Source organism: Cucurbita moschata, unplaced genomic scaffold (genome assembly GCF_002738365.1).
Source record: "Cucurbita moschata cultivar Rifu unplaced genomic scaffold, Cmos_1.0 Cmo_Scf00015, whole genome shotgun sequence".
In the NCBI taxonomy this organism is placed as follows: domain Eukaryota; kingdom Viridiplantae; phylum Streptophyta; class Magnoliopsida; order Cucurbitales; family Cucurbitaceae; genus Cucurbita; species Cucurbita moschata.
This window is the reverse complement of record NW_019268531.1, coordinates 807,126-819,212: the sequence shown is the minus strand read 5'-3', so window position 1 is coordinate 819,212 and position 12,087 is coordinate 807,126. Positions and strand designations below refer to the sequence as shown.

At 37.4% G+C, this 12,087-nt stretch overlaps 3 protein-coding genes across 3 annotated transcripts in view; 1 reads left to right on the top strand and 2 right to left on the bottom strand.

Annotated features, from left to right (window-relative positions):
* Positions 1-843: 843 nt before the first annotated feature.
* LOC111453670 (zinc finger protein 7-like) lies at positions 844-1,504 on the bottom strand. Its single transcript, XM_023094859.1, has one exon. It carries the CDS (start codon positions 1,476-1,478, stop codon positions 936-938), a length of 543 nt encoding a protein of 180 aa, XP_022950627.1. The 5' UTR covers positions 1,479-1,504; the 3' UTR covers positions 844-935.
* A 2,485-nt stretch (positions 1,505-3,989) lies between these two features.
* Positions 3,990-6,240, top strand: LOC111453386 (pentatricopeptide repeat-containing protein ELI1, chloroplastic). Its single transcript, XM_023094470.1, has one exon. The coding sequence runs from the start codon at positions 4,091-4,093 to the stop codon at positions 6,008-6,010; it is 1,920 nt and encodes a 639-aa protein (XP_022950238.1). The 5' UTR covers positions 3,990-4,090; the 3' UTR covers positions 6,011-6,240.
* A 151-nt stretch (positions 6,241-6,391) lies between these two features.
* LOC111453387 (WD40 repeat-containing protein HOS15-like) overlaps positions 6,392-12,087 on the bottom strand; it is an 11,228-nt gene continuing 5,532 nt past the window's right edge. Inside the window, exons 7-14 of the mRNA XM_023094472.1 lie at positions 11,744-11,807; positions 8,108-8,266; positions 7,903-8,024; positions 7,607-7,681; positions 7,318-7,371; positions 7,165-7,238; positions 7,006-7,080; positions 6,392-6,886 (exon numbers count right to left, since the gene is read on the bottom strand). Of these exons, the coding sequence (XP_022950240.1) occupies positions 6,667-6,886; positions 7,006-7,080; positions 7,165-7,238; positions 7,318-7,371; positions 7,607-7,681; positions 7,903-8,024; positions 8,108-8,266; positions 11,744-11,807 (843 nt within the window). The 3' untranslated portion in view covers positions 6,392-6,666. The remainder of the gene's footprint in view (positions 6,887-7,005; positions 7,081-7,164; positions 7,239-7,317; positions 7,372-7,606; positions 7,682-7,902; positions 8,025-8,107; positions 8,267-11,743; positions 11,808-12,087) is intronic.

The following is a 12,087-nucleotide window of genomic DNA, read 5'->3' as shown; positions in this document are numbered from 1 at the left end:
AAATAGCCTCTACTGGATTTATTTCGTGTAGGAGTGGGATTGAGTAATTCCATTATCTCTTGCACTTAACATTATTAATTATTATTAGGGAACGTATTCCTTTAATTTTTGCTCTCTTGTCGCTCACAATAATATGGATTAGGTCAAACCCTTCATTTTTCCTTTTCATTACCACTAAACCATCATTTTAAAATCTAATTTATATATGACAATGTTTTTATTATATATATATATATTATGTGTCAATTTGTATAGTTCAACTAACTAATTTAAGCAGACGAGTACAAATGAAGTAAAGAAACTAACCCTATTGTGTTATATACAATCAGTTACGACAAGGCCCATTACAAGGGAAGATAAGCCCAATGTTTCCTTTTTGTTGGACTTTAAGGTGGTCGGTCATTCTCCAATTAATTGGGCTTATCTTCCCTTGTAATAGTTCTCTTATTATAACATTGGGCTTATCTTCCCTTGTAATGGGCCTTTAACATTGGGCTTATCTTCAAGTTTGATTAATAGTTAAAAATAATGAATTACAGTTTAAAAATTAAAAATTTTCTTATAATAAAAGTTGAAGAAATGTTTGTTGTAGTTATTCGATTCTTGCTAAAATTAAAACATGGAAGGAATATGTTTTTACACGTGATGTAAGAAACTCAAAGAAAAGCTCAAACACTAAGTTTCTTATAATAAAAGTTTAATTCGAGAATATATTATGCCGTACTAACTTTGGGAGATAACTAGAATGAAAGAATTCAAGTGTTTAGATGAGAATTTGAATGTCGGAGCTCGAGAGAGAAGAACAGTTGATGTAATTATTAGGTTTATTTGTACTGATGATGAGGTAGAAGCAAGAATTAAATTTTTTTGAAAAAATTAGTAAAAATTTACATTAAAACAAGTGAGGTTCCTTTTTTGGTGTGTGGGTGCGGTGATCATAGTCGAAGGCTCAAGTCTAGGTGGTTCATTGATGATCCTTGTTTCTTAAATCGGAAGCTTCCAGGCCAAGTGGAATCGGAAGCTTCCATGGCATGATCTTCCCGTCTCAAAGGTGTTGGCAATGGCGTTTTCTGAATCCCAGCACCTTGGGTGGGGTTGTGGGGAAGGGAATGGGGTGTGATACCAAGGGAAGCAACTGCGTAGTTGAGAGAGGCAGCCATTGTAGAGAGCATGATGGTGGTCCTGGGATCGGAGTGGTGGTGCCTTTTGGCGGCTCCTCTTTCTCTCTTGTGGGCGTTTTGGTGGCCTCCCAACGCTTGTGAACTGTAGAACTTCTTCATGCAGTAGTTGCAGGAGAACAGCCTGTCCTCGGCACGGTTGGCGAGCTTGGATTTGGTGTCCGTGGAGGGCTGCCCCTCGGGTGTGCAGAGGCCTAAGCTCAACAATTGGCCCAAGTTGTGATCTGGGTGGCACTGGATGGGCGCCCCATTTGAGTCATGTTTGTTGGGGAAACTCATGGAAGAAGGTGATGGCTGCATTGTATGGGTGTGGGAGTTTAATATAAATATAAATATAGATATAAATGGGGAAGGAAGTAAGAATCCGATGAGGGAGGGAGTGAGTTACAAGTGGAGTTGTGTTATTGTTCGCTTACCTTTAAACAATAAAAGCTAAGAAAGAGAAGCTCTGTACTGTCAATTCAATTATGTACACCTCTAACAGACAAACATTCCACATTCTAATGTTTCATTGTCACTCTTTAATCCATTATTCTCTCTCTCTCTCATTAAACTATTCGTTGTTCCATAATGTATTTGTCTGATAAATTGAGTGAAATAATGTATTCATATTTAACTAAAATTTCTAACATCCTATCAAAATTCGCATTAAATTTAAAAGTTTAAGCTTTATAATAAGAATTTAAATATGATCCAGTTTTGTTTTTTTTTTTATCAAGTTTACTAGTTTTAATGCCACAACGTTGAATTAAAATATCTTCAAGATATCATCAATTAGTTGAATACATATACATGAATATCTAAGTACGTGGTCGAATACATGAATAGTATATATTCATGTATTCATTTTATAAAGTGTATTTAAAGAGATTACATAAAGTTTCTCATTTGTAACCAAACATTTCAAGCAAGAAAGTAGAACAATTCAAAGAACGAGAGTTAAGTAACAGAACAACCTTTTTCTCCAACGTGTTTTTAAGTTTTAAAAGAAACGAATTGTGAGATTCCACATCAGTGGGAGAGGGAATGAGAGAAACGAAACATTCTTTATAAGGGTGAAAACCTCTCTCCTTCTAGTAGACGCGTTTTAAAACCTTGAGAGGTAACTTGGAAGGGAAAGTCCAAAGAGGACAATATGTGCTAGCGGTGGGCTTGGGCCATTACAAATGATATCAAAACTAGACACTAGGCTAGGCGGTGTACCAGCAAGGACGTTGGACCCCTAAGGGGAGTGGATTGTGAGATCCCACAACGGTTGGAGAGGGAAACGAAACATTCCTTGTAAGAGTGTGAAAACTTCTTACTAACAGTCACGTTTTAAAACCGTGAGGCTGACGTGGATATGTAACATGCCAAAACGGACACTATTTGTTAACAGGTGACTTGAGTTGTTACACGAATTTTGCTTTTTCTTTCTTAAATTGTGTTTAAGTTAAGGATGAAAGAGAAAGAGAAGACAGTTTTGATCGGTTCTTATTATGAGCAAACTATTAATTAGAGGACCCTCCATGGAAATGGTAGGAATTGTGAATAGTTCTTTTCCTTCTTTTCATTTCCTGTTTTGGGGATGTCAATGGTGACAAAACATACATATGCAAGAGAATGGAGGGATGTCTTGTCCAATTGTACAGCTAGGTGCCCTGAGGTTGTCATGTCCACATTTTCCAACTGGCTTTGAGTGTTTCCATGTTGTGAATTTGGCAAGCATATGAGAGAAAGTGAAAGAGACCAATGGAGACGACAACACATATTTGTGTTTGGGCAATGAAAGAAGATTCGATGCCAAACTTACTTTTCTTTTAGGATGATTTGGTTTCATAATTGGTTTCCTATCTCGATCTATGACCTCTAATATTCCAAACAAAAACAATTCTAAGCTTGTATGAGAATTCATTTGTTTATAATACTTTAAGCATATCTTTGTATTGCAGCCAAAGAATAAGTTGTCACCATAATGACAATTTGAATCTTTGTTCTACAGATTCTTCTTCTTCACTCTTTGTTTGTAGCTTCAACTTCTGGTACTTTCACAATTGAAGAGAAGTTGAAGTACTTTTGATAAGACTAAGAATAAGCAGTGTAGGATAAGGATTAAAATGTTCGAAACAAAAGCATCCAATGTCTCTGGAATACCTTAAAAGAATATCCAAATGAGTGATAACCAAATGTTGGGTTTGTTGCATTATATTCCACTAATTAAAGGGTATAGAATATTGGATTATACTTCGTGCACTAATTTTTTTTGTTCAATTCTGTGTTGCAATCACATAATTGCATCTGGTTCTCGAAAAATGGATACTTTTAAGATCTCTATATTCATATTCTAAATGGCTAAGAATTTCAAAGCTTGCTACTTGGGTAGGGTACTTGAATGAAAAGCGGAAATTCTCAAGAACCCATACATTCCTTCCTGTTTTGCCTTCATGATATCCTACTTGAAGCTCATTCCATGATGCTAATATTAAGCCCTTCCCAACCAACTTTAACTCGCCTTTTAAACTCCTTTGTACACATAAATTACATCGACATACATGCTCAAATGATGAAAAAGACGTTTAATACGTCTACAAACAAGAACATGCAACTATTTCATATGCTCTCAAGTTTAGAAAGGCACAAATAGTTGTTAAAGTGGGAAGACACATGGAATTTTTAATTTTGTGATATTTTGTGTCTAACCCGATCGACTCTATATCTGACCTTGTATTTTTGTTTAATTGAATTTTTCTTTTGACCATGTTTCCCATCACTTATTTATTGGATTAAAATAAAAAATTATTTTTTGAAGTGAAAAAAAAAATCCAAAATTGAAACATTTATCCTCTTCCGTTCGGTATTTGGGTTAATTTATGCCATTTCTGTGTGTCCCATGAATTTCCATGGCGCCAAATGCTTGAGTTAACACCGAAAGGATGACATCTTCCTTTCTCACAGCTTCACCTGCATCACCGCCGCCAATTTTCACCACCAACTGTTCCTCTGTCTTGCGATCTTCTTGTTCCACCGCCAGAACCTCTGATCGTTTCCAACAAGTAGAAAGTTTTGCCATGCTAATTGATAAATCGAAATCCGTCGACCGCCTGCTTCAAATCCACGCTTCTGTTCTCCGCCACGGACTTTACCACAACCCCATCTTAAATTTCAAGCTCCAACGCTCGTACGCCGCTCTCGGACGCCTTGATTACTCGGTAGCCGTTTTTAACACCTCCGATGAACCCAATGTCTTTTCGTTTAGTGCAATTATTCATAGCCACGTACAATGTGGATTATTTGACCGAGCTCTCGATTATTATTTGCAAATGCTAAACGGTGGTGTGGAGCCCAATGTTTTCACCTTCTCCTCGGTCTTGAAATCCTGCTCGCTCGAACTCGGAAAGGTCCTTCATTGCCAAGCAATAAAGCTCGGGTTCGATTCTGATTTGTATGTCAGGACGGGACTGGTCGATGTATACGCGAGGGGGGGCGATGTCGTGTGCGCCCGCCAGCTGTTTGATAAAATGTCTGAGAGAAGCTTGGTTTCTCTAACGGCCATGCTTACTTGCTACGTGAAGCTGGGGGAGCTTGGCGAGGCACGGACCTTGTTCGACGGGATGAAAGAGAGGGATGTGGTTTGTTGGAATGTGATGATTGGTGGGTACGCGCAGAATGGTGTTCCCAATGAGTCATTGAAGCTTTTCAGGCGAATGTTGATGGCGAAAGTCATGCCCAATGAAGTAACAGTTCTGGCTGTTCTTTCGGCTTGTGGGCAGCTTGGGGCCCTCGAATCTGGAAGGTGGGTTCATTCGTATATTGAGAATAAGGGCATTCAGATGAATGTTCATGTGGGCACCGCACTGGTTGATATGTATAGCAAATGTGGTAGTTTGGAAGATGCACGGTTGGTATTTGATCAGATTCGGGATAAGGATGTGGTCGCCTGGAATTCGATGATTGTTGGGTATGCCATGCACGGATTTAGCCAAGATGCATTACAGTTGTTCGAGGAAATGTCTGAGATCGGATACCAGCCAACTGATATCACTTTCATCGGCATTTTGAGTGCCTGCAGCCATGGCGGCTTGGTGGAGGAGGGAAGGAGTTACTTCAGATTGATGAGAGATAAATACCGAATTGAACCGAAGGTCGAGCACTATGGATGTATCGTTAATCTTCTAGGACGTGCGGGACATCTTGAAGAAGCATATGAACTCGTGAAAAACATGAGAGTTGCAGCTGACCCTGTTATCTGGGGAACATTGCTCGGGTCTTGTAGACTTCATGGTAACATAAAATTGGGAGAGGAAATTGCAGAGTTTCTTGTTGACCAGAAGCTTGCAAATTCAGGGACGTATGTTCTTCTTTCCAATATATATGCTGCAACAGGCAATTGGGAAGGGGTTTCAAAGATGAGGACGTTGATGAAAGAGCATGGCATTGAAAAGGAGCCTGGCTGCAGCTCAATCGAAGTTAACAACAAGGTGCATGAGTTCCTTGCTGGGGAGAGGAAACATCCCAAAAGCAAAGAAATATATGTGATGTTGAATGAGATAAACAGCTGGCTCAAAGCTCACAGATACACGCCACAGACCGATGTCGTTTTACATGATCTCGGGGAGGAACAAAAGGAACGATCACTCGAAGTTCATAGTGAGAAGCTTGCTGTTGCCTTTGGGCTTATCAGTACTCAACCAGGCACCACCATCAAGATTGTGAAGAACCTCCGAGTTTGTTCAGATTGCCATGCTGTAATGAAGTTGATATCAAAAATCACTGGACGTAAGATTGTAATGAGGGACCGGAATCGGTTCCATCACTTCGAAGATGGATTATGTTCTTGTGGAGGTTACTGGTGAGAGGAGATGATTTGTGAACAGTGCTATAATCCACCAGGATTTTGTGACAAATTATTAGCGTTGATGTAAAATGTTCTTATCAAATATCATAAACTGAAATTCTCCCAGTATTTGGGATTAGAATTCAGTAGCTACTAGTTTAGAATATGGACAAAGGAACTTAAATTCAGTTCCACCGAAAGATCAAAACTCTATACAAAGTGAGATTCCGACGCATCAATATCTGGAAATATGGAACTTTATGAATCAAGTGCAGCTTTCATTTTAAAATATGGAGGAATTGATGGAGACCGGTAAAGCAATCCTAAAAAACATACTGTTGCAAAACAATGATTAGCTAAGAAGTCCAAACCACAGTTACAAATGCTGTACACAAGTCAATGAAACAATCCTAACAAACACACTGCTGCAATACAACAATAAACCAAGAATTGCTAACCAGAGTTACAAATGCTGTACACAAGTTCGTTGAAACATTGTTGAAGCTGGGACTGTTACCAATGTAGTGACAATTACATAGAACGGTACAAATTGACATGAAAAGGTAGCTTTAAGGTCTAGGTTAGAGAACATCGCCCTCCACCGGATAGAAGTTTTCTCTCACATCAAAATAGAAAAAAGAAAAACAGCTAATCCTATTAGAATTTCTCAGAATCTCACATTCTAAAATCTAAGACACAAACAGTGTTGTTGGCAAAACAGGCAGCAATTTTATCACCTTCTTTATTCCAGCAGACTTCAAATATACCCCCGTTACCCGTATATGTCCTAACAATCTTGCCTTCCTTCAGTGACCATATGTGCATTGATTTGTCAAGAGATCCGCTGGCCAAGTATTCACCATTTGGGCTGAATGCAACAGAATATACAGGTTCCCTGGTGATTCAACCAATAGAATTAGTAGACAAGTCTAAAATTCTGGAAGAATCGGTATACTAAAATAAAACTTCATTGCTAAAAGAATCTTGAACATATTTGACAATCAAGTATGGTACCTATGTCCATTTAAACTGTAGATGAGTTTCCCGAGTTCTACATCCCACAGCTTCACTGTTGAATCAAATGATGCACTATAAACAGGCAAACAAAGAGCTCAGTCGCACGAATAAATTATCACAGGTTAGAAAAGAGAGAGCATCAACACAGGTAATCACCTAGCCAACACCAACTGCTGATTCGGATTGTTTGTACCCGGTCCAGTGGGACTCCATCTTATGGTGTATATTTCCTGAAAATAAAATGCTGAGGTTGTAGTCTAAATGGAAGAGAAATATAAATTCAAGCACATGAAATTGGATCACAAGTACCTTGGAATGTTCCCTCAGATCGTAAACATACTTGTCCTGCTTCATACTCCATATCTGTAACAAACAAGATATAAGCATAGCATGTAACAAACAAGTGGCATGTGTAAAGCACATCCTTTTTAAAATTTAAAAAAAAATATATATATACACAAATGTAAAGCACATCCTTTTAGTTGTAACATAGCCACAAAATTGGAGAATATAAAATTCAACCCAAGAAAATCTAAAATCTAAATTCAACCCAGATTTTAGTTGTAACAGAGCCACAAAATTGGAGAATATAAATAACCTTAGCTGTGATATCATCAGAACACGAAGCCAACAGTGATCCTGTGGGATCCCATTTGACACAGTTCACTTCGCCCTGCAAAGTTACAAAACAAAATTAGATAGAAGGAAGGACTTTAGCTACCCCCCAAGAACATGCAACTTGCATCCTTTCAAAACTCGAAACAAAATTAGAAAACTACATTGACCTCAATAATGAATTTACACCCAAGTCAATCAGACTCATAACTCACAATTCAAGTAGATAACAACTAGCAATACCAAACATTTAAAAAAGGGAAGGGAGAAAAAAGGGACCTGATGCCCTGCAAATGTTTTGATAGGACGAGTCTCTCCAATCTTGCAGACATAGATCATATTGTCTGTGGAACTTGTTGCAAAGGATACATTGTTGCGCCAATCAACATCAAGCGTTGGACCTAAATGTAAAAACAGAATCATTATGGCAAACTTTTAGCAAGAATTCATTTCCTTCAGCAACATTCAAAGTATAGTATGCAACCTGAATGAAATTCAAACTGTTGCTTCCATTCCTCTGCCTTCACATCCCAAACAATAGCAGTTTTGTCACAGCTTCCAGTGAGAAGATAATCACCTTTCTTGTTCCACTTTAGAGAAAATATGGGACCTTTGTGCTTACTTAATGTGCTCCTTAAATCACCTAGAGCATACATAGAAAGTAGTTCAGCCATAATGAAGTACACAGAGAACTCAGGGCAATAAAGTTCAATAAAGGGAAAAAAAATTATTTCAAATAGGTGTGTGCTGCATTAAGGGTTGTCTTAGTTCTCATTTCTTTTCGTTATCAAAATTTCTTCGGTGTGTGTACAAAACATTTATGTCTGAGGCAGGGAGATCCTCTTTACAGGTAGTAGTGGATAGTTCTTTAGTCAGTTAGCTCAAATAGTGATCAAGGTCTTGATTGAGAGTTACAAAAGTCGGTAGTTTGGTAGATGCCATTTGCTCTTTCAATAGTTAGGTGGATGAAGACTCTGTTAACGAAATAGTTAAGACAATTGTTTTGGGTGATATGTGAAGGATAATTCTATGAAATTATTAAGTCTCTATTCGTCTAGTTTGTAATCCACACACTAACATGCTAAAGGGATCTTACAGCTGAATGACAGCTCACGGAGGAGCTGTCGGAAACTGTATTCACATCAAAAGAATGAGTACGAAGTGTAGCATCCTTCCAACCTCTCCCAGAACTTTCACCCATCCCCTTTATCTATGCTTACATCACAACTTTTATGACTACATCAGACCAATCATTTGGTGTTCATCTATGTTTCCTTTCCATAGTTTGTTGATCTCTTACTGCAGAAACTTAAGATAATCCAAGATCACATCTCTTTCTTACAAGTTGTAACTAGTCCACTAAAGGAATGGATGAAAGAAACTGCCCATGCCAAACCAGAGTTGGGCAGGACTTCGGTGGTGTCATGATATAAGGTTTGTACCAACATGTCACTTAAGTTACCCATTTATCCCACATTTACCAGAAAATTATATTTTTGGTTTCAGAGCAACCCAAACATTTTCTGTTGCAATTTTTTATTACATTTCCTCATAGTGCCCAACCATCCTCATACTAAGAATAGTGATACAGCTACCTGATTCAAGAGGTAAAAAGTCCTCCACCCCCTCAAGTTTGTTCCTAGTAATAGTGTCACTCCTCAACAGACCCTTTCTCCCTTATAATGGTCTAACTTGACCCTAATAATCCTCTATTTTTCTCCCAAGATAGCTTTAAATCAGCAGCCAAGATTTCGACAATGAAGTCATGGGTCTCACACCATTACCACTTTCCATAAAGCATACCCTTTAACAATATTGTGTGAGGTAGAGTAAAGTTTATGACAAGGTTAACGATAATTAAGGTACCTCCAGCAACACTTCTTTGCCTATGTTCCTTGTTCCTCCATCAACATCTTCTATTTCTTCCAATACCTACAGAATCTCCAACCTTCCTCTAAAATTGAGTGGTTCTTAAGTGCTTGTATAGCGTGTCTCTACTGGCATTAAGCCCAAGTTGCACCCCAATCAAATTGGTCATCTTAGTTGATAGGGACATGTCCTTGTTGCCATGTATTGAATCTGCCTAGGAGCTAGAGTAGGTCCTTAAAGTTTTCTTGAAGTCCAGCCCACATTCTTTGCTTCTCCATCGGTTGGGCTATTTTCTAACTAACATTAGGCCATAGGATTTCTGCATTCAAAACCTAAGGAAAAAAAATTGGGTTCAGTACCTCAAGGAAAATGGTGCCAATGGTTTGACATCAACCACATTGGCACCCAAACCAGAATTAGAGAACAAATGGAAAACCTTGGAACCTGGCTTTCTCTTTCCAAGATTACATGCCCCCAAAAGTCAAGATAGACGACAATTATTGACTATTGTTCCATGGATAACCAAAGTTGAAACCATTGACCAGGAAAACTCTTCAAAATCTTAAGGTGTTCAAGAGAACGGTTGTGGTCCACATTATTAATTTGATTGTCCCTAATTTCAAGTATGATTGGGTTTGGTTGCAAAAAATTGGTTCTCTTGCAAATCAGTTTGTAATTCAATGATGAACAACCAAATCCTGGCCCAACAAGATCTTTGATGTTTGATGCATGAATTTGCTGATCGCTGCTTGTATTTCCTTTTTATGCTAAATGCCAATTTCCTATTTAAGTTTTATTGCAGCTGGCCTCTAATTCAAGAACTATTCATATCTACTCAAGTAGGGTATAAAGCACAAACTACTTGACGTTGGAAGCCTTCGGTTGGTCAATGGTCATGCCAGGTATCATCCATGAATTTCTTGTCTCAATGTCTGTGGGACACACATCCTTTCGAACAGAATGAGGGGCAAAAATAAGGCCTTCTTGTAGAACCTATGGTGTGAAAGGAATAATCTCATCTTCAACGATTTAACTTCTCCCCTTGACCATCTTATATATACTATTATTATTATTAAGTTTCTTTACTATGTTTTTTAATGAAGAAACCAACTTTCATTGAGAAAAAATGGAACACGAGGACACAGACTGTTTAAAGACTATATCCTTACTTCTGTAGTCAATACCATGAGATCCTATTTGTAATCAACCATGAGTGGCTGGAATTTTACAATTTTTTTTTTGTTAATTTCAATCCATCAACTAAATAATGAATCAGGTTTCCTTCTATAAAAAAAAAATGTATTATATATTGACAGTTATCAAATGCTTCTACTAAAATGTTTCATCATCGGCAATACTTTTCTTAATGAAAATGCATGTGTACACTAGATTATATATGAGCATTCAGGCTAATTTGTACGTTGTTAAACTATGCTCATAGGACAACTATCTAACTCTATTACAGTTGGTTGCTAAGAAAACTCGAGCATATTAAATTCTGGGTATGTGGACATCATGGCTTCAAATCATTCACTCTAAAACTTTATTATTTACATTGATCATTATTGATCATTATTGATCATTAGGTCATCCCATGGTAGTTAACACCCGATTATGTGTGTGAGATTCTTCACTTAATGAAAATTAGCAGGTGAACACTAGAATATATATACGAGTGTTCAGGCCAATTCGTACATTGTCTAACTATTCTCATAAGATAATAGCCTAACTCTATTACATTTAGTTGCTAAGGGAACTCGAGAATATTAAATCCTAGTGAATGGACAATATGCCTTGAACTCATTCCCTCTAAGACTTTATTATTTATATTGGTCTTTATTGACCACTAGGTTAGTCAATGGCTGGCTTGTGTGTGTACGGTTTAGATGTTGAATTATTTATACAAATTCTTGATTTTGAATTTCTTTAAACCAAATATTATTATAAGATACAAGATTGGGTTTGGATTTCTTCAACTTCTTGTGTTATATATGTTATCCTTTCTTTGATCTTATATTTTAAATATAAACGTTATAGTTTAACGTCTATTTATGTTCATATCCTCTATTTATTAAAACGAGTCAAAATATGTTCATGTCCTAATTTCTCAGAATATGGCATGCTGATGTGTTTGTGAAATTTGGCAGATTTGATGTTCGTGTTCGTAATTCTTGGTTGCAGATGTATCTCTTATTTATGCTTCACCTTCTCAAGGAAAAATTCTAAGTACCAAATTTATTACAGAGCTTACCGTTGGTGCTCCAAATTCTAGCTTGTCCATCATATGAACCAGTAGCCAGCAGGGTCCCATCTCCCTACAGGAAGGAAAAAAGCTAAAGGTTTATGATTAGGAGTATAAAGCCGCACGTATTCCTATCTAGCAGTTGATGCAAACCTAAATACACAATTTTGCACATTTCTACAAAATATCAAACTTAAGAAATTAAGGAACTTTGTGAATTGTCACACAACAACCTAAGAATAAAAAATCATATAAATATAGCACTCAGAATAAAGAAATGGCATGAACATGAGACATCATCCTCTTTTTTTTCTTTCCTTTCTTTCTTTCTTTCTGTTTTTTTTTTTTTTTTT

Excerpts from the sequence above, each read along its gene's own strand:
- LOC111453670 (XM_023094859.1), bottom strand. The coding sequence starts at position 1,478 with ATGCAGCCATCACCTTCTTCCATGAGTTTCCCCAACAAACATGACTCA.
- LOC111453386 (XM_023094470.1), top strand. The coding sequence starts at position 4,091 with ATGACATCTTCCTTTCTCACAGCTTCACCTGCATCACCGCCGCCAATT.